The sequence below is a fragment of the Vitis vinifera genome, chromosome 13 (assembly GCF_030704535.1).
Source record: "Vitis vinifera cultivar Pinot Noir 40024 chromosome 13, ASM3070453v1".
NCBI classification, from domain to species: domain Eukaryota; kingdom Viridiplantae; phylum Streptophyta; class Magnoliopsida; order Vitales; family Vitaceae; genus Vitis; species Vitis vinifera.
In genome coordinates, this window is record NC_081817.1 from 10,963,340 (window position 1) to 10,985,581 (window position 22,242).

A 22,242-nucleotide genomic window follows, 5' to 3' on the forward strand; every position below is an offset into this window, starting at 1 on the left:
AATGGCATTACTAATTATTAGAATTTTTATACTGTTGATGTCTTGATGATTCATGACAATGATAGCAAACTTTAATTATTTCCCTTGTTTAATTCCATGGTCAAATTTTGAAACCAAATGCATCCTTTTCATTCCGGGTCTATCTCAATAACTTCTTCATCCAACCCAAACCCTCCCCTTCCAATCAATTTTTTTTACCTTTTTTTTACTTTAATTATTACCCTTGTTTAATTTCTGAAACCAAATGCATCCTTTTGACTCCAGGTCTATCTCAATTAACTTCTTCATCTAACCCAAGCCCTCTCCTTCCAATCAATGACTTTCTGGTTTAGATTTAGGGGTTTAATGAGATAAGATGAAAAGGAAAATGATAAAGAGTACAACAATATTTATTAGAAAAAAAGAAAGATTTGGAATAATATTGGTTTGGGTGATTATAATCCTCTCTTAATATTAAAAGGTCAGTAAGCATTTGGTCTAAACCAGGTTCTACTGTTCAAAAGCATCCTTTGTGAGATATGTAGACTTTGAAATATGGCGTTAGATTATTGATCAAGATTTGTTAGGCCCATCCCACAATCATAAACTCTACTCTACACAATCTTTGGGCACAAGTTTGGACCAAGAATTGGTTATGAATATATGGGTCTAGTCAAGAACGGGGATTTGGGGAACTTCTGGAAGGATTGAATGTTAGAGATGGTGTGTGTTGTATAAAATGGGGTTAGGGAGTTTGATTCAAAAACATTAAACATTATAATAAGACTAATGGAGAGCGTATCTTTGATTGCATCATTGCAACATTGTAAAGTGTAGTGTAACAATAGGGGACAAGGCAGCAGTAGAAAGAGACAAGCAGATCAAAGCCAAAGTCCCTCATCTTTTGGGAGCATGTGGCTGTTTTCCTTTGAATCAAATCTAATCTGGTCTCTCTCCTGGTCTCTCTCATCTTACAAGTTACTTTACCAAAAGTCTCGGTTCTTTTTTCAGACTCCCATTTTCTATTTTCTATAAGGATTTTTGGTCTTTTTCTGAAGCATGTTCTATTTATTGTTGAGGTGGTTTACCCACTTTTAAACTCCGCGGAAAATTTGCTGAGACATTGTGAGATTTTATGAGGTGGGTTTGGTGCAGGTCTTGTGTAAATTGTGGTATAAAAGAAGTGGTGAAGATTGTGAGAAATGGCTGGAGTTAGCAGGAAAATATCAGCTGCTTCTGCGAGGTCTCACACCAGAAAGTCTCGTCATAACACCTCTAAGCTCCCTTCAGGTCTCTCTCTCTCTCTCTCTCTCTCTCTGTTCCTCTCTCCTGTGTTTCATTTGGTGTGCTGTTTAATGGGTTGCTTTCATTTCTTTCTCTTTTTCAATGAAATTTCTTCATTTTCTGTGTCGGCAGCCATTTTGGTTTTTGTCTTGGTGTATGTTTCGGCCTGCGTTCTTAATTTTAGGAATGCTCCATTTGGTCGCTGAGAAACTAGAGGTAAAGGGGAAAAAAAATTGTGATAATAGCCAATTCCAACCAATCCTTTAAAAATTGGAGTTTTTCTTTTCTTTTCTATTGCATGATTTCTCAGCTGCCAAACAGAATCTAATGGAAAACCAGTTTAATGAAGACTGAATTTGAATGGAAAGCGGTTCTTAAAAAATCAGCCAAATCAGGGCATTTTAGGATGGAATAAATGAAAATTTCCCGTTTTTGTTTCATATAGAATTTGGTCTTTGTGCCTCACATGTTTGTACAAATTGCAGGATCATCTTTTCTTTCTCAAGAAATATAGGATTTATAATTTTTTTTCTACATTTTTTATGGTGATCCTTGTGTTTCTTTTTCCTGCCCATACTTCAGATATCTACTGCACTGTGTAACTACTTGCTTCAGATGCTGCACAAAAATAACAAAAAAGAACGATTCCATTGGATTTCATTTTTCATTTTGTGTATGAAATGAATTGTGTCTTGATACCAAATTTGACACATATAAGCCACAAAGTTGCTTACTTCACAGATCTCTGTAATTTTTTTCCATGACAATTATCCAAATTACCCCTGTTTGCAATTCCAGTTCTTCCTACAAATCAAGTTCACTTTGATAACTTGATTTTTTCCACTGATTTAATCTGAAATTTAGCATCAAATTGGTTCATCTGTCTAGTGAGTCCTACTATTGCATATTGTTTTCAAGCTTTAGAGTCTATTTAACATTCTTCTCCAAATTGGGTCATTGTCTTTAATTTTTTTCACAGGGATGTTAAAGAATATTATACTGGTCTTGTTGATTGGGTTGTTGTCATGGGGATATCAGGCTGCCCGTCCTCCGCCACCCAAAATCTGTGGTTCCCCAGGCGGGCCAGCCATTACGGCACATAGAATAAAGCTGAGGGATGGAAGGCATTTGGCCTACAAGGAACATGGTGTCTCAAAACAAGTGGCCAAATATAAGATTATATTCTTTCATGGATTTGGCAGCACCAGACATGAAGCGATAATTGGAACACACATGTCGCCGGTACTGAGTCGAAATTGTGCATGCTTTGTTTGTTTTAAGACTTTAATTGTTTGTATTAATTGACCCTATGGTGTGTTAATATAGGGAAGTGTTGAAGAACTAGGGGTATACGTTGTATCTTTTGACAGACCAGGCTATGGAGAAAGTGATCCAAATCCGAAGCGAACGATGAAGAGCTTGGCGTTGGATGTGGAAGAGCTTGCTGATCAGTTGGAACTTGGACCTAAATTTTATGTAGTAGGGTATTCTATGGGAGGCCAGGCTGTTTGGGGCTGCCTCAAGTACATCCCCCATCGGTAATGACTGTCACTGAGTTTATGCTTTACTTGATCATACTGCAAGTTCTCACTTCGGGATTTTATTTACCTTGAGAAGTAGTCCAAAATCTGGGAATTATTTGAGAAAACATTTTCAGTCTGATAGGAAGTTTTCAAGAACAAATTTGAAGGGGAGAAAACACAATGCATCTTAGGAAAAAATGGGAGGATACAATAGGTTGAATGCGATAAAATTGGATATTTGTTCAGAAGTCTGGAGTGATCCTGGTCAAGTGCTCCTTGTCATTTTCTCCTTATATATTCCTTCAAAAGTTTTGTTATTATCAGGTTTATGATTCTGGCAGGCTAGCAGGAGCAACATTGATCGCTCCAGTCATAAACTACTGGTGGCCAGGGTTTCCTGCCAATTTATCTAAAGAAGCCTACTACCAACAATTTCCCCAGGACCAGTGGGCACTTCGTGTTGCACACTATACTCCATGGCTCACCTACTGGTGGAACACCCAGAAACTGTTTCCTGCTTCAAGTGTGATTGGCGGAAAGCCTCAACTCTCTCGCAAAGATATGGAAATTATCCAACAGATGCCGGCAAGACCAAGGCACCTGGTGAGTAGCTACTTTTTTCATTTTGCATTACTAAGGAAAGAAACCAATAACCAAGTCTGCTTGTGTGCATTTGTGTGTATAACAATCGAGCAAACACCACTAAGACAGTGGTATCTTGTGATGGAATCACATTTTAATGTTGAGTTGTATGGTTGGTTCAATATTTCCTTGAGGATGGTTCTAACCTAGGGCATTGTGAATAAGCTTTGTGTGATACACGTGCTGGTAGCAGGTAAGGTAATAGAAGGGAAAAACACATACTCCCTCCACAAATATGTAACTTAGGGCTTGTTTGGTAATTGTTTTTTAAAATAATTCTGAAAAATAGTTTTTGAAAACGGTTTTTAAAAATCCCTCTACAAATATGTAACTTAGGACTTGTTTGATAACTGTTTTTTAAAATAATTCTGAAAAATAGTTTTTGAAAACAGTTTTTAAAAATTGTTTTTTGATTTTTGTAGAACAAAAGTTTGTTTGGAACCTAAAATCTTTTTAACCTGTTTTTAATATTTTTAAATATGTCTTAAAAATAATTTTTATATCTACTTTTTTATTTTAATCATTTTACATGTTTGTATAAATATTTCTTAGACAATCCTCATAAAACAAGTGAAAACAACATAAAACAATTAGAATATATTTTTTGAAAACACTCTGTTTTTTATTTTGTCAAACGTGTTTTCTTTATTTTTTGTTATGGAGAATTGAAAACTGTTCTAAAAAACAGTTTCCAAATAGGTCCTTAATTTTTTAAGATGTTGTAGGTGAAGAATTTACCTTTACTTCAATTCATTCATTTTACTCTATAGTGAGTTTCCAAAACTTGAAAAAGTTCTGAACCCCCATTGGTGCAATGGTTGCAAAGGGTTTGTAATGCTGTCTAAACTATTGATGAGCTGCTGATTGTGAATTATGATCGATTCAGAATTTGTTACTTGTTTAATACTCAGTTTTTTCTATAGATGCTTCAGGCAAGTCAGCAAGGAGAATTTGAGTCCATCCACCGTGATTTGATGATTGGATTTGGAAGCTGGGAGTTTGATCCTCTGGAGCTTGAGAACCCTTTTCCTAACAACGAAGGGTCAGTTCATATATGGCAAGGTGATGAAGATGGCCTTGTGCCTGTTATGCTGCAACGGTATATTGCAGGGAAACTTTCATGGATTCAGTACCATGAAGTACCAGGTGCTGGGCACTTGTTTCCTATCGCAGATGGCATGACTGATGTTATAGTAAAGGCACTTTTACTGGGGGAAAAGTAGTCAGGTTTAGGCATGGCCGGACAGAGCTCTTTGTGAACTGGGTCAAAGGTTAAGAGAAGAAAAAGAAAAAGTTTTTAGATTTGATGAACAGAAATAATGTATAACATTGTTTTCTCTTGTTTTGGCACTAAATTTGGAGTGGCTTTGCTCTCTATAGCCTTCCTGCAGGAGATATACAATGGTTATTCCTGTAGCCCTTGCTTTACTTTTCTAGTTTCTTTGCCTTTTAACCTTAAGCTTGGGAATTGGGTATTAGATAAATGGTGAGTTAGCATAAGCTATAATCTGAATCACACTGTTCCAATCATCTCTCCCCTTTGATTGGGAAGTTGGTGCTGTCACTCTCCACTTGCCCTCAACTCCTTCTGCATCCAATTTCCACACAATTCTAATCAATAATTGCAAATAATATTTTTAGTAACCAGACAAGAAGACTTTAAATGCTAGCTTGAGTTCCAAAAGAACAATAACTGTCTGGGGAAACAAATTATTATTTGCCCTGTTGAGGAAGATCTAAGTGTACATAAAACACTAATTGGCTGAGAGAAAAACTAAATTACAGTGCATGCCAAAAAAACAACACACTACACTCCGCAAGGGAGGGTTCATAGAGTGAAGTTTTGAGGTTCATCTCCACAAATTTGACTTGGCTCCAGTAAGACTCACACATCAGTGAAAAAAAACATCCTCCTAACTTACTTAGGGAGGCCAGATTCTGGGTTAAGGAGGGCTTGACTTTCATCAGAAAGCAACACTGGTCCCTTCCCAGGTCTTGTGCAGATGAAGTAACTAACAGCACCTCTCTGCTTTTGAGCTGGAATTTGATCCTTAGTTTCAGGAGGAGGTGGCAAAGCTTCCACATCCTTCATCTCCTCGACCCCAACATCTCCTAGTATTGACTTGTCACCAATAACATAACTGAAGAGAGAAAAGATAAGGGGAAAAAAGGTTCATCAGGAAACTCAGCAGCAGGAGGACCATACAGTAACCAATAACTATCACCTAAATTCCCCACCAGTCAAAGGATGATAAATGTTCTATTTTAAACCCAATATCTGCTTACAGAACCTGTTCAAATCAGTATCAGAATGTGGAGGAAAGTAGTAAAGCAGCCTCTGAAGCAAATTTGCAGCGACCTTTCTATCACGTGCAATCAGAACTGCATTCGGCCCCGCATCAAAAGTATAAGCCACCTGTTGACATTCTAAAAATTAGTCTAGCTTTTTACCTAATAAGAAGGCTAATGCAAGGAAAATACAGACAAGCAATACAGAAATTGCTCTCTTATCTTATTAGACCATTTGTTTTTTTTTTTCTTTTTTTCCTTTCCTATTAAAACAAAATTATAGCTGTAAGAGAAACTGAACAGCAAGGAACTCCACAGGAGATCTAACATAATTACCAAAGAACGATGGAAGGGCTCAATCTAAACATGGTTGGCTTCAGAAACAGTTCTACACACAAAAATTTCTATAACATAAAGTAGTGAGTGGTTCTTGCCAAAGTTTCAACCCAGGTTTTACAAAGTCATTGATTTATACCATCTGCAGGAGGATAAAGAACAAGGAATATGAGAAAGCAATATTAGTTTTGTACAGAATGATGAAATTGGCTTCAAGTTCAAGATTTGTCCCACTCAATATTTTTCATGAATTTTTTATAAGGGGAAAGGATGGAAAATACATTACATACTGATTTCTCATGCAGGTCTGTGATAAATATTTTCCTTTTGTGCACTTCAATGGATAAATTCTAAGCTTAGAAAGGTTTTCAATGAATATTATTAGAGAAGTAAGATCCCTCGCCATAAATAACACAGGATTATTGATGCGCACAGAGAAGTTTCAGCTACCAAGTTTTTTTGGCAGAGAGTAGAAACCTCTCTGCTATCATATGTTTTAGAAGAAATACTTGTCAACCTTTACCCTAAGAGGCAGTTTTCCTGCAGTCTCGTTGAGGTCATCAGGTCATGAGGGGTAAACACCATGTTAATCATTAAAACAGAAGGCAGAAAGTTCCAAATAAGATAGCCAAAAAATAAAAAGAGAGAAACTTGAGGATGAACCTGAGGCGTTCCTTCAGAGCGATTCCATTTTTCAACACAGCTGATTATCCTGAACCATAAAAATATTGTCCATAAATTTAATGGTACAACTCAAAATGAAAAAGCTAATTAAAAAAATGTTAAAGTGCTTAAAATTAGAAATTTGAAAAGATGAAAAAATGAACTTGCCTATGGGATGTATCATTCATGTAGAATATGGGAGGGCTTGTATCCAGGCAGACAGCATGGAACTGATTACTGTCAGCGCAAGTCAGACGGGCAAAAGACGGGAAATCACGATTTTTTATGGCTTCTTCCATTTCAATTATGCGTTTTGGAACAACTTCCTATGAGAATCCAAAACATAAGTAAGAAAATAATGAGTTAGCTTCAATTCTCAACGATATGAAACAAGTTCATAGACATCAAATTGAAAAAAAGGACCCCTCAAGTAAAAGAGGCCATAAAATTCAATGCATTCAAATCTAAGTTCATAGGACTCAAGCTATTTAAAATCCAGGACATCTATACAACCAGAGAAAACAGTATCTTTTCTTTATCATTATTTTTAGTAGTAGTAGTGTAGGAATTGTAGAAGAAATTGAGATGTAGGGTCTGAACAGGCACCTTTGCTCTATGTTGTAGAAGCAAACTTGTCTCAACGCTATCACGCATTCCTGAGGTGCTACTTGTTTCCTTCTGCCGTGAACTTACCTGGAATCAGCATATTCAAGATTGGAATCACAAAAGAAAGTGGGCGAGGAAGAAAACATTATGCAACAACTATTCCCAATATATCTCTGAACATTCATAGTTTCCCCACCTGTGGTGTTACTGAGTGTTCACTTGCTACATATTTTTCTTTTGAAATCATTTTTATGTCAATGGAATGTGCATTTTCTGAATTTTGGTGTTGCAATTTATGGCTCTTAATCAATATAAGGATTGTGCATTAAACACTGCACACAGCTTTCACTCTAAAAATATCTTTGTCATCAAGGCAATCATCGTTTGATAATGTTTTGATTCCTAATGGTGCATCGTTGTTTTATTGACACTTTTAAAGGCTTTATTTTAAATTTCAATATTTTGATAATAGATGCAATTTGTCACCAGCAGTTGGTGGTTCAGATTTTACTGCCTCTTGTGACAAAGATCTTCCTCTTTTCTTTCTCTCATTCTTTCTTTCAGTTTTCAAATTAAAAACAACCATTTCATTGCATGTTAAATGGTAACTAAAAAGAAGGATGAGAAATCCTTTATACAAAGTCCAACGTCTGATCAAAGAAGAAAAATAGATGTGTGCTAATCCAAAAGCCAAATCTACCTATACAGGTCAAAATGGTTCCTTGTGATAAGAGACCATCCAGTGGAACCAAAAGTTGGAAATTGTTCGTTGGCTGTTTTATGATTGGGAAGTGGAGAGAATGGAGTCGCTGTATGGAATTCTTCATTGCTCAAAAACTTAGTTCAACTTGGGAACAAGGAAGTGAAATCTCTCTTCGAACTCTCAAATCCATTATATATGAGGGGGGAGGGAGGGACATACCACGGCAATAATAATAACAAGTTCATCCCAGTGCTTCTCATCTTGAAGTTGTACTGCAATGCTGTCACTCCCATTCTCCTCCTTGAATTATCCAGAAATAAAAAAATAAAATTAAAATTAGATTTGGATGTTCAAACAAATAATGTGTCTTTATAAACCTCAGAACTCAAACTTACATTTCCCATGACCCACTTGACGAAGCCCCCATATAAACTGCGACAAGCACTGCCTGAACCTTGCCTGTATATGAATGAAAAAGAAAATTGGAAATTGGTGGTGACCAATATTAACTAGCCATCTTAAAACCCTGATATATGAAGAAACTGAAAATAATAATAATAATAGTAATACACAATTTTTATGGGAAGTTGTAAATCAAATAATAAATTAAAAGTTATTACGATATTTTAAAATACAACAGTTAAATTCATATAATGTCAAAAATAATTTCTATAAACAACAGTTTAAAAGAAGCAGGAAAGTGGGAATACATGCTTAAAGATAACAGTAAAAAGACAAATTGAACAGTTCAAAATAATCATATGTTATCACCCTTAAGCAAGTAAATGAAAATATGTCAGTTATAAAGAATACCTTGCAATAGCAGAAAGCTTCCCCTGATCTTCTTGTACATTCATTAGCTTTGCAAGGGAAAAAACTGCAAATGCAAATACAGTAACTAGTTAACAAGAGCAGGCTGATTGTTGATCTACATATTAGTTAGAATGTAGAGCAAGCTGCAAATATAAAAGATGAAATAGATGATAAACAAGTGGCTTCAAGAAGAAAAATAGAAAAACTAAAGATATGGACAAAACATGTGGTTATAATCCAAATCTAGAGAGATGGATAAAAAATATGTCATACTCAAGATATTCTGCAAAGAGGCCTTTTTCAAATAGAGGTTTCCCCTAGCAGATATATAAAAACCTTGTAAAGCCAGTGTTTCAAATCAGTGTGGACCACAATAGTAGTAGTAGCAGCAGCAGCCTGGTAGATTCATAAAGACCTTGTAAAGCCAGTTTTTCAAATGAGCGTGAGCAGACTCATAAAAACCTTGTAAAGCCAGTGTTTCAAATGAGCATGGGCCACTATATGAGACACAAAAGTTGGTCCTGTTTCATAGTCACTTAGATTGCCCTTGCACAGATATCACCTTGGCTTGTAAAATGAATCAAGAACCTTTCACAAAGCTTTATGTTATTATTGCAACTTTTCCAATTCCTATCAATTGATGCATTATTCTTCACAAGAGTATGTTAAGTCAATGGAAAATGTAATGGAGGCATTAAGAAGTATGGTGAATATGTTGGGGAAAAAAATTAATTTTTTACATTTTTTTGTAGGCAAAATATCGTGAATCATATTCACCTAAGCAACCCAATAAAACTAACCCAACCTGAGCTCTTCCAACCCAGACTGAGGTTATGTTGGGTTTTAAACCTGACCTAATCCACCCAATTGTAGCCCTTGAAGGAAAGAGAAGGAGAAAAAAGAAAAGGAAACCAAAAATGAAAAAAGATTTTGTATCTTAATATTACACCATGGTAAGGATAGTTTTGTTTAATGAAAGAACAATATGAGTTCTCCTGTTCAATTTCCATAGGGTTTAAGCTTTAGAGGCAATCAATCCCTGTCACCAGGGTCTATGATGCCATCTCTGAATTGGTCAAGACTAAAAGGTCCAACATGTCCTACCACCAAATAAAAGTCTCTAACTTCAAGACAAAAAGAAAAACTAGAAACAATTATTAACAACCAACCAACCTTTCCAAGCATCTTATTACTTTCAATTCTTAAGAACAAGGAAACCTGCTACTAACAAATATTCCAGGCATCAATATTCAATATTTGCTCCTATAAATATATTGAATCACAGAAAATGGCAATAAATTTATGTTGACAACACAAAGCTTATTTATCACAAGAAAAATGCACCTGCACACAAAAAGAAAAATAGAGAATAAGAGTATGTTACCAAGGCAGGCAAAACCAGCTGCTGAGGAAGCCAATCCAGCAGCAGTGGGGAAATTGTTGTATGAAGCAATGTGCACATGCAATTTCTCCCAGTCCTTTTTTGTGATTTTAATACCCTTCTTCTCATCCTCAATTTTGCTAGCTCGGGAGCGGATTTCCCTCAAACAATTTTGGTATCTACCACCAGAAAGGGAAATCTCCTATACTAACCAGAAAAAACAAAGAAAACCTCACTCAACACATGGCGGTAAACAGTGTCCTAAAAACAGAAATCAATGCTATTGCTATGTTTGATTCTGAGAAAATGTAGGAAAATAACGGAAAAGAAACCTTAATTTGTATCTTATAGCTTTATTATTTGGACCTCATGAAATAAAACCCTCCACTCAATTGGAACTACTACTAAAACATTTGAATCAGTTAACATTAGTTTTTTCATTTTTCTGGAACAGAGAAGTTGTGGATAGGAATTCCTATCGGGTGTATTGACAATAGTTCCCTATTTGAGGAGGGGTAGCACAAATCTTGAGCATGCATATTACCATGTATATAAGAGTCCCACATAATTTTATCATAAAATATTGCAACCTAGCAATACTTGGTAATTGAAGTATAATTTTAATTCTTTCTCATTCAACCATTTGATTAAAATATTGTAGGCCCCTCTAGCATACCTTTAGCCAAGTTTACATGGCTGAGAGCAAACGAATATGAGATACACAATGATGTGACATGTGTTTCAGATTGCATACCAGAAATGATTACGAGAGAGAGAAAGAGAGAGTTCAGTTAAAAACACAGGAGACACCTTAGCATAAAAGAGATTCATTTTGATAACAAAAAGAACATAGTAGCCAAATAACTTTTTATCTTTTTCTTAGTATTTTTATGATAAAATGGAAGGCAAAAACAAGAAATTTTCTATATCTTAGGCTTTGTTTGAGAAGCATTTTCGAAAATTGTTTTGAAAAAAACAGTTTTTGAGAACAGTTTTTTCAAAATTGTTCTATGATATTTTATAAAACAAAAATCTTTTTGAGAACATGAAATGTTTTAAACCTGCTTTCTATGCTTTTAAAAAATGTTTCAAAAATAAATTTTATATGTAATACTTTATTTTTAATCATTCTCCATATTTATATAATTATATTTTAAAACAATTATTAGAAAACAAGTGAAAACAACTAAAAGATGTCCTTTAAAAACACCCCAAACAGAAAATTGGTTTAAAAAACAGTTACCTAACAGGGTCTTAGTTTTCTAATGCTGAGTTTGGTCAATGAGAAAAATTTAAGAACATAAAAGAAATACTTATTTTGAAACTTACATAACAAATATATTTGTGAGCTTTTCAGTACTGAAATTAATCCAACTATTTGACTTCATGAAGGTGACTTTTTTCTGGAATCCCAGATGATATTAAAAGTTATAGGCTTAAAATTTTATTCCTTAATTCTATTCAAAACCAAAGGAAGGGCACATGAAACAACCAGAAAAAATTTTACTTTTCTGAGAAAACAAAAGCCTCCATTCAACCAGGACTAATTTTGACTTAGTTCAGGTGTACCTTTTTTATATCCCCCACTAAACTGAAACAAATACAAAGTATTTGATTTGAATGGTGTGAGTTTTTCATTTTGTGGAAACCGAAAATGCCATAAAGCTTAAGATTCAAAATATCACTATCATTATTATTATTATCATCATTACTACTATTATTTAACCTTTCCTAATTATCCAAAGTATACAAAAAGAAACACCTCATTTTTTTACCTATTATTATTATTTAACCTTTCCTAATTATCCAAAGTATGCAAAAACAAACACCCAATTTTTTTACTCGAAGGTCGATAGTCATACTAGGCTCGTTTAACTGAAATTTCATTTTATTTATTTAATAATGTGAAACCTGACTTCCACCATTTTTCCTCCATTTTCCCAGGAAACAAACAACACACCATATAGAAAACTACCCCGATAAAAAATTACCTCCTCATCAAACCATATCATATCACTCTAAACAGTTAAATTGAGTTAGAAATTTCATTTCACTTCGTTTATAATAATGAATAACCCAATACCAAAAACCTGAATACCACTCCCTTTCCTTCATTTTGTCAAAAAAATTAAACAATAAGAGACCAAAAAATGAAAAACCCCTGAACGATATACCTTCCCATTTGATCCACATCCAATCTCTCCCAAGGTCAAATAGTAGTATTACCCATATTTTAACTTAAATCTCATTTCATGTTATTTAATAATAAAAAACTCTATATCAAAAACCTTAATTCCATCATTTTTTTCTCCTGTTTTTCCTGAGATCCAACAACAGCAGACCATAAAATGGAAAACCCCAAGAAATTACACTCCGTATTTGAGCCACATCCAATGCTTCTAAAACTTGGAACTCAATTTAACTGAAATTCCATAACATTTTATCTAATAATGAAAACCCAATACCAAAAGCCTCCATCACATCACTTTCCTTCCATTTTCCCAAAAACCAAACAGCATGAGCACCCAGAAAATATGTATATATATATATATATATATATATATATATATATATATATATATATGAAAGAAAGAAAGAAAGAAAGAAAGAATCCCAGGGAAACAAACCTCTTCATTTTATTTGATCTACATCCAATCTCTCCAAAAAATCGAATTCAGGTTAACCGAGATTTCATTTACTAAAAGAGCAAAAGAACCCAATTCCAAAAATCTCATATCCGGCACTTCTCCATTTTCTCAAGAACCAAACAACAAAAGACCATAAAACGAAACACCCAGAAAAATACACCTCACCATTTGATCCACATCCAATGTCTCTCAAACAGTCAAACAGTCGTACTAGCCTCGTTTTAACTGAAATTCTATTCCATTTCATATCATTTACTTAATAACGAAAAACCCAGAACCAAAAACCTCAATCCCACCCCTTTCCCTCCGTTTTCCCCAGAAGCAAACAGGAAGAAAAGATACCTTGCCATTAAGCCACATGCGATCAGATTGAAACATAGGACTGACAGCAACAGTGGTAGTGGTGCAGAGGTGCTGGGGATCAAGTGTGACGCTGATGCTATCATTGACGGCCAAAATCAGGGCTTCGTCCCTCTTGCCCCAGTACTTGATCACGGCTATATTGGTGGGGGTTTGGGCCGTAGTCATGAGTATCCATTTCTGAGATGAATCAGCAGCCATTTCAGAATTCCAAATTCCAAGAGAGTTTTAGTTCAGAGTTAAGAAAGATGAAAATTGGAGAATGGTGGGGGGTTTAAATAGGAAGTGAAGTGGGAGCTGTCAACATCAATTGTTGAACGGCCAAACCCCACTCCCTTTTCATTCTTGGGACATCCTCCCACCATCAAGTCCTCTTTCATTTCTTATTTTACTTTCTTTTTATTTTTTCAGGTGTTTGCTTCCTTTGTGGATCAAAATGGTTCTTTCTTCCACTGATTTGGCTTTCTAATTCAACAATATTTATACATAATTTTCCAGAACTGGTAATGTTTGATACAATTTTCCCTGACAAAAATCCAGCATGAAAATTAATAATATCTTCTCCAAGGTAGAATTTGATAGTTAAATTTTTAGATGGATTCTTTAATAGAAAAATAATTTTATATATTTATGGGGGGTTAATCTCATGGATACAAATTTAGATTTCTTATTTTAAAAATGGGGAAAAAAAAAAAACAAAAATTGGAGAGGTGTGGAAAACAAGGATGTGCATGTGAAATGGATGGGGGATATTGGTTTGGACATATTATTTGAATCATAAATGCAACCCCTCTTTCCAAATTCATAAATGTGGTGGTCCATCTTCCCACTTTGCTCCAAATTCAACTTTTTCTCTCTTTTTTTACATTTTCTGCTCTCAACCCCTTTTTTTGAATGTGCAGTCTGGATTTTTTTTTTTTTTCCTTTTTTTCTTAATATTTTTTTTTTTTTGTTAAGTTGGATGTTGTAGATTGTATCATGGGGTGCAGATGCCATTCTCTGGACCATTGTAGATTTTATTCTATTATTTGTTATGTATAGAGATACCCATCTCTGGAGTGTAATTGACCATCAAAGTATCAATTCAAGTTAAGTAATCTTGTGAATGTTTCAATTTCTTCTTTACACATTATTATTTATTAATTATTACCATATCATGAACAATATATATATATATATATATATATATATGAGTTTGGCATTCTGAAAGGTCAAGTACAGTGAGCCTTGTGATCATTCATCTCTGTCCTGATGGGGACTTTTATTGGGTGTAACTCCTCATACGCAATTACTCAAAGTTGGTTATTTCCATCAAACATACAAAGGTCAGAACAAACTGCCAAATTGGATCATTCTATGGCTGTGATTATGGAGATTTAGAGCAAATACTAGTCAACTCATATGCAACAGATTACTCCCCAGTTTTGTTTGGTTTCTTTAGGTAAAGAAGTTAATATTTGATTTGATTTTAGGCCCTTAGGGAGGGGAAGTAGAAAATGACATAATTCTAAATAGGGTGGGAAGAATGGAAAGTTGGGGTTGGATTGGTGGGTTGGCCTTGCTGGAGGTCTCATTTATTATTTCATTATATTTAGAAATTAGAACCAATCAAATTAAAATACACTCAAATTAATTATTAGTCAACATTTTTAGGTCATTTTCCCTATCAAATGGTTGAAGCTAATGAATTTATTAAAGAGGCATGTCATGGGTCCATCAATGTGTTCCCCATGTGACATGTAATGCAAGCTTCCTTCTTAAGGTTAAACACATTTTTCTTTCCCATTTTTGTTGTGTAGTAGCAATAGCCAATTCCAACTCACTGTTTCAACACATGACAACCTCTTAAATTTATTTTCTTTTATTTTTGTCATGGACTAAGATCTAATTCTTTTTAGTTGATGGGGCAAGCACTTTCTTTTGAATCAAAAGAATTATTTTTTCTACTAAGGCTACATCCCTTAATAGTCTTTCATCACCTCCAAATCATGTCTGGAATAATTTTTTCTCATACAAAATAGACTCTCAAAAATGCAAATTTTAGAACTCTTATGAAAGGAAAAAAAATAATGAAATGGCATATAAGCAAAAACCATCACTCATTTGGTTGAAATTTGGGAATGCAGAAATCATTTTCAAGGATTTCAGAAGAGTAGACTTGCAGCCAAACACATTGCCACACTAATGTGGTGATAGACCAATAGTATCTGCCCTCTCTAGTCATACTCATTGGATTAAGTCAAATGAATCCAGCCAAATCTATCAAGCTTCCAGTCAAATAACAACAGCCTTGCCCCCTTCAACATGGCCCTTTATTTTATTTTGACCATCCACCTATTTTTCCCACTTCCCAATCAACTATTTTCTTTTCCTCATCTTCCTTTGTTTTGTATTTTATTTTCCCAGTGAGAAAAGACCAAGTCCGACTACCTATACTTTACATAAATAAATCTAGGAAAAAGGAGAACATGCATTGGTGTCTTGATGAATAAGGGTTGCAGTATCACATGGGTCTTACATGATAACGTGTAATTGTTGTGTAGTCAATATCAGTAGAGCTTCATTTGTGCATGGTTAAAAATAACCTAGGCAAGCTAAGAAGGTATCAAGGTTAGTCTTTTGAGTAATGGAAATCTCAGAAAACCGTGTCCTTGCACTTATTTGCAGCCTAAAGACAACATTGAGTATCAAATGAACAGAAAGAAACTACCCTCTTTCATAACCAGTCAAGAAATAGGCTAAAAACTCTGATTTTTTTCCCTGCAATCAAACAATACATGAGAGTTTTTTTTTACAACTTTCTCATATAAGTTCGACTCTACCTTGGTGGATTTAAACTACCAACCTCTATTCCCAGCCATTCTATTGAGCCACAGCTCACTTGTGATTTGAGAACTACATTAAATTACTGGAAGCATCATAACATCTTTAAGTCCTTTCCGTTTGCCATGTTACAACCATTTCCTCTACCAGGGCCCCATGTTCTATGTATATTACTAAAACTATCACTTCATTCTGAATCAGAATCTGGATCAACATCCACAATGGAAAAATAATAAAAGAAGATCCAACCTTGTTAATAAATCTGATATTGAGGTACAACAAGCCACCTTCAAAAAATGAGACTCTGCTGCTGGCTGCTTAAAACACAAGAAGACATATGCCATGTCATACTTTAGAATGAAATACACTTTGGGCGCGTGTGTGTGTGTGTGCAAGTGTTTAGTTTCATGTGGATAAGAGATGTCCAAAACATATTCACAAACAAGACATAATGTATAGATACTATAGATATAGCTTTACCTCCATACAAGTTCTCTAAGAGACCTGAAGAGGAAGTTACAGGGAATGATATTCAGCAAAAGTAGTTTAGTAATTTTAGCATTTTCTTGTTCTAGTTGAAGTCTTGTTTTTTTATTTTATTAGAATTCATTTTAGTTCAATTGTGCTAGTATCTAATTTGACTAGGAAAAAGAATCATATTCCTACTAGGAAATAGTCTTAGTCTTATTAGAAAAAGAAGTTCCATGAATTTGTCTATTTTAACCAATAGAAATTCTTGAGAAGTTAGTAGCTATTTGCCTTTTAAAAGCGTGATTGCCCTCCCTAGGCATGATTGCTTAAGAACCTTAATCTGATTGCCTTCTAGAATGCTGGAAATCTAAAGATCTTGCATCAATTTGGTATTAGAGCTTCTCAACAGCACAATGAAAATTTGAAGCAGTCAAAGCTATAGAGAGAGATTGATTGGTGATAATGGTGATTCATCTTTTATTTGCTGATTTCCAAACTAGAGGGGGCGGAGGTGTCTCATTTTTTGTTTGCAGACGATACTTTGGTCTTGTGTGAGGATTCCTAAGATCAATTCATTTATTTGAGTTGGTTGCTCATGTGGTTTGAAGCATTATCAAGGCTTAAAATAAACCTAGATAAAAGTGAATTAATTTCAATTGAAGGGGTTATAGCTGTAGAAGATTTGGCAATGTAGTTGGGTTGCAAGGTGGGGGAATTTCCATCTACTTACCTGCCTTTGGGAGCCCTTTTAGATCAGCAGCGGTATGGGACACAGTCCAAGAGAAGTTTTGTAGAAGAATATCAATTGAAGAATATGGTTTCACGGGAATAATTTTCTTTCATTGAGATTATTCTTTTATAGAGTTTACAGCATATACAAATCCTTCAAATTAGGAAACTAAATCACTGATTAAAAGGAAATAATAACTCCTAACAATTACTTTCCTAAAAATACAAAGATTGACAACTAATAAATAATTTACAGCTTTACAAAGTTATTTTTTTCCATATCAGTTTCGGTTTTCCAACACTCCCCCTCAAGCTAGCTTAAAGATATCTTCCATAGCCAGCTTGCCAACTAGAAAATCGAATTGCCTCTTGTGTAATCCTTTGGTGAAGACATCAGCCACTTGTTCCTCAGTAGGGATATAGGTCATACAGACCAATCCGTTGCCTATCTTCTCTTTAATGAAATGCTTGTCCACTTCCACATGTTTGGTGCGGTCATGGAGAACCGGATTGTGAGCTACTGAAATTGTTGCCTTGTTGTCACAATACAACTTCATAGGAGATGAACCTGTCATCTTTAACTCTTCCAGTAATCTTCTTATCCACATAATCTCACAAATACCATGAGCTACAGCTCTAAATTCAGCCTCAGCACTACTTCTAGTAACCACGTTCTGTTTTTTACTTCGCCATGTAACCAAGTTGCCACCTACAAATGAATAGTACCCAGAGGTGGACCTTCGATCCACTATGCTTCCAGCCCAGTCTGCATTGGTGTAGGTTTCAATTTGTAGGTGTCCTCGTGACTTGAATAGAAGACCTCTACCTGGTGTCCCCTTTAGATACCTTAAAATCTTATAAACAGCTTCAAAATGCTCTGGTCCAAGCGCATGCATAAACTGACTAACCATACTCACTGAGAATGCTATGTCAGGGCGTGTATGGGATAGGTAAATCAATCTCCCAACAAGTCTCTAATAACGATCTCAATCCTTCACATTCTTGGCTTTTGTAGGTTGCAGTTTTACATTCGGCTCTATAGGTGTTTCAGCAGGCTTACATCTTAACATACCTGTCTCATCAAGAAGATCAAGAACATACTTCCGTTGATTTACAAAGATACCTTCTTTGGACCTAGCAAACTCCATCCCAAGAAAGTATTTTAATGCCCCCAAGTCCTTAATCTCAAATTCCTTAGCAAGTTTCCCCTTCAGCTTCTCTAGTTCATTGCAATCATCCCCAGTTAACACAATATCGTCAACATACACAATTAAGATGACTACTTTACCTTCATTTAAATGTTTGTAGAACATCGTGTGATTAGCTTGACTTTGAGTATATCCATAATGCTTTATTACTTTGCCAAAGCGCTCAAACCAAGCTCTAGGCGACTGCTTAAGTCCGTATAAGGACTTCTTCAATTTGCACACTTTCCTAACTCCAAAACTTTCTTCAAAACCTGGTGGAGGACTCATGAACACTTCCTCCTCTAGGTCTCCATAAAGAAAGGCATTTTTAACATCCAATTGGTGTAAGGGTCAATTGGAATTTACTGCAAGGGACAACAAAACTCTAATCGAGTTTATTTTAGCTACCGGGGCGAAAGTCTCTTGGTAGTCTATCCCATAGGTTTGAGTAAAACCCTTTGCCACAAGTCTGGCTTTGTATCTCTCAATATTTTCATCTGCTTTACTCTTTATTGTAAACACCCATTTGCACCCTACAACTTTTTTTTCCTTTGGTAAATCTACAACCTCCCAAGTGCCATTCTTTTTTAAGGCATTCATTTCCTCAAACACTGCCAATTTCCAACTCGGTTCATCTAGTGCTTCTTGAATATTTTTAGGTACCACAAGTTTTGAAATATTTGTAGTGAATGCTCTATAGTTGTCAGAAAGGTTACTATAGGAGATATATTTGGCAACGGGATGTTTAGTGCAGGCTCGGGTTCCCTTTCTAAGAGCAATAGGGAGATCAAGGTCAAGGTCCTGTGTAGGAACAATTGGGGCTAATCCTAAACCGGATTCGGGTGCAGATATTTCTAGACTTGGACCAAAGTGTGATGGTAAACTTAGATCAGTAACAGAAGAAGAAGAAGCATGTATATGAGTAGGAATAGAAGGAGGGTTACCTGAGACATTTAGAGAGCCATTGCTCAGGGCTTTCGGTTGACCATGTGCTGGGATGATCAGCTCGTCTTTACTTCTTCTAGGGACTTTTTTCCTTGAATAAACCACAGGCTCAGTGGTGAAGGGGCTGGTCTCAGCCTCATTAGCAGTAGGAATAATGGTTCAGCCTGGTTTGTCACCTGTTTTTCCTTTCCAATTTGCAGGTTTCCCATGGATTTTCCAACAGTTCTCACGAGTATGGCAAGGTTTGTTGCAAAAATCACACCAAACCCATGGTCTTTCATCTGATTTGCGCTGAAACACAGCAGCTTTATTATGGCCTCCACCCACAGTAACCAAGGCTGAACCTTCAATAGCAACTCCAGGTCCCTTCTTGCCCAGCATCACATTCCTCCAACTCTCTTCTCTTCTAACTTCTAAAAAAACTTCACCAATTGAAGGCAGGGGTTGTCTTCCAATGATTCTCCCCCTTACCTCATCAAACTCGACATTAAGGCCAACCAAGAACTTGAAGATCCAATTGTCTTCCATGGTCTTCTTATGATGAAGTCCATCCTCGGCAGATTTCCACTCATAGGTGTTGAAGAGGTCAAGGTCTTGCCAGATCCGCTTCAAGGAGTTGAAGTACTTTGTGACGTTGTCCTCCCCTTGTCGTATCTTACCAAATTTGAGGGTTAATTCAAAGATCTATGATTGATTCCCTAAATCAGAATACATCTAATTTACATTCTCCCAAAGCTCTTGTGCTGTTGGATAGCACATGTAATTAAAGCTAATGTCTTCTTCCATAGAATTCACAGACCATGTCATCACCATGGAATTCTAAGCATCCCATATAGCATAGTTCGAATCATCCACTACAGGAGCCTTCTTTCACCCGTCAGGTAGCCCATCTTTCCACGTCCTCTGATGTACATCCGAACTGATTGAGACCATCTCAGAAAGTTGTCACCATTCAAGCGAATCGTGGTGATTTGGACAAAGTGAAATTCCGAGGTGATAGGACTGATTTTTGAAGAATCGATGATGATGGGATTGTTCAGAGAAGGTTGAGGAATAGTAGTGGACTCGTTTGAAATATCCGACATGGTTTCAGAGAACAAGGATTGAAAGAGACAAAGAAGGAGGATTTCGGCAAGCAAATTGCTAGCTCTGATACCAAGTTGAAGAATAGGGTTTCACGGGAATAATTTTCTTTCATTGAGATTATTCTTTTATAGAGTTTACAACATATAAAAATCCTTTAAATTAGGAAACTAAATCACTGATTAAAAGGAAAGAATAACTCCTAACAATTACTTTCCTAAAAATACAAAGATTGACAACTAATAAATAATTTACAGTTTTACAAAGTTATTTCGTTTCATATCAGTTTCGGTTTTCCAACAAAACCTACAAGGAATCCGAAAAGGTGATGAAGATCTTAAGGTCACTTCCATCAAAGTGGCATACAAAGGTCACTACAATTCAAGAAGCAAAAGACTTGACCAAGTTACCTATGGAGGAGCTCATAAGGTCATTAATAACATATGAGATCAATTTGGCAAAGAAGCTACAAGAGGGTGAAGACAAAAAGAAAAAGAGCATAGCTCTCAAAGCTACAACTAAGGAAGAAGAAGATGTTGAAGAAGAAAAACCAAGTGAAGAAGATGATGATTTAGCCTTTATCACAGGAAACCTCAGCAAATACATGAAGGGTGAAAGGTTTAGAGGAAGAAAGTTCATCTTTAAAAGAGACCTTTCTAAAAAGAATGTGGAAAAGATAATATATTTCTAAAAGGAAGGGGGGAAGGGGGGGAGGGGGGGCGGGGTTATGTTGATTAGAAATACTTAATAAGCATGTCAATCTATTACATGTCTTTATTTGTAATCCCTAGAAAGGTCAAATTGAGGTTAGAGAAGATTCAAAGGGACTTTCTTTAGGGAGGTTGGACTTTGGAGAAAAAGTATCATTTGGTTAGTTGGTTGCTTGTTTGCTCAAATAAGAGAAAGGGGGGTTTGGGTATTATAAATCTCTCTCTTCTAAATTGAGCCCTCCTTGGTAAGTAGAGTTGGAGATATGTTTCTGATAGGGAAGTTTTTTATAAGTAGATAACAAAGGGGGAGTATGGGAAGGAAGGAGCAGGTTGGCACCCTTGCAAAGTCAAAGATGGTTATGGGGTTGGTGTTTGGAATGTTACAAGGAAGGGGGGTGAGATTTTTTCTTTAGTAGAACTTCCTCCACAGTTGGCATGATTCCTTTGTAGGGAAGGAAAGGAAAAAGTGTTAAAAGCCGCACCCCTTTGCATATTTTGGACAATTTGGCAGGAACGAAATCCAAAAGATTTTGAAAATGAGGAGTAGACTGATCAAAAGCTAAAACTTCCATTCCTTTATATTCTTTCAACTTGGGTTAGCATGTTTATAAGTAAAGGCTCAATCCTTTGTTTGATTTTGTGGATTGGCTGGGATCTTGTTGAGAGTCGGGGCTGTTTTTTGTGTCCTCTCTTTTAAGGCCTTCCTTTTGGTGCTCCTTATATTTGTCCTATTACTCTAGGGTACTTTTTCCTACTACTAATTTATACATACCTATCTTTACCTATCAAAATAATAATAATAATAAAAATAATAACAACAACAAGACCATATAATGGTTTGTGTCAAACATAAGACCATATGTTTCATCTGTTGCTTCACTGTATCATTCTGTACATGTTTCTCACTAAACTATCAAGCTTACCCATTTACTTAATCCTTTCATGTGACTACCAACTAGAGGAGGAGAGAGCTAGTTAATAAGTTACAAAAATTCTAAAAATTAACTATTTTTACTAGAGGAAGAAATCAATTAAATGCACTCAAAAAATTAATAAAAAATATTTAC

At 35.6% G+C, this 22,242-nt stretch overlaps 2 protein-coding genes across 6 annotated transcripts; one reads left to right on the plus strand and one right to left on the minus strand.

Annotated features, from left to right (window-relative positions):
* The first annotated feature begins 405 nt into the window (after positions 1 to 405).
* Positions 406 to 4,844, plus strand: LOC100256822 (uncharacterized). 5 transcript variants are annotated; one of them, XM_059741447.1, is made up of 6 exons: positions 406 to 460; positions 1,135 to 1,269; positions 2,243 to 2,505; positions 2,590 to 2,801; positions 3,128 to 3,389; positions 4,352 to 4,844. In XM_059741447.1, exons 2-6 carry the CDS (start codon positions 1,182 to 1,184, stop codon positions 4,649 to 4,651), a joined length of 1,125 nt encoding a protein of 374 aa, XP_059597430.1. In that variant the 5' UTR covers positions 406 to 460; positions 1,135 to 1,181; the 3' UTR covers positions 4,652 to 4,844. The 5 variants fall into 5 exon arrangements, with proteins under 5 accessions (XP_059597430.1, XP_010658793.1, XP_002266006.1 ...); XM_010660491.3 differs by lacking the exon at positions 406 to 460 and adding an exon at positions 464 to 926; XM_002265970.4 differs by lacking the exon at positions 406 to 460 and adding an exon at positions 680 to 938.
* A 278-nt stretch (positions 4,845 to 5,122) lies between these two features.
* Positions 5,123 to 13,704, minus strand: LOC100251686 (diphosphomevalonate decarboxylase 1). Its single transcript, XM_002266363.4, has 10 exons — positions 13,210 to 13,704; positions 10,223 to 10,421; positions 8,839 to 8,902; positions 8,421 to 8,484; positions 8,245 to 8,325; positions 7,323 to 7,409; positions 6,885 to 7,042; positions 6,717 to 6,765; positions 5,720 to 5,844; positions 5,123 to 5,569 (listed from the first exon to the last, which is right to left on the minus strand). Exons 1-10 carry the CDS (start codon positions 13,426 to 13,428, stop codon positions 5,347 to 5,349), a joined length of 1,269 nt encoding a protein of 422 aa, XP_002266399.1. The 5' UTR covers positions 13,429 to 13,704; the 3' UTR covers positions 5,123 to 5,346.
* Positions 13,705 to 22,242: the final 8,538 nt, after the last annotated feature.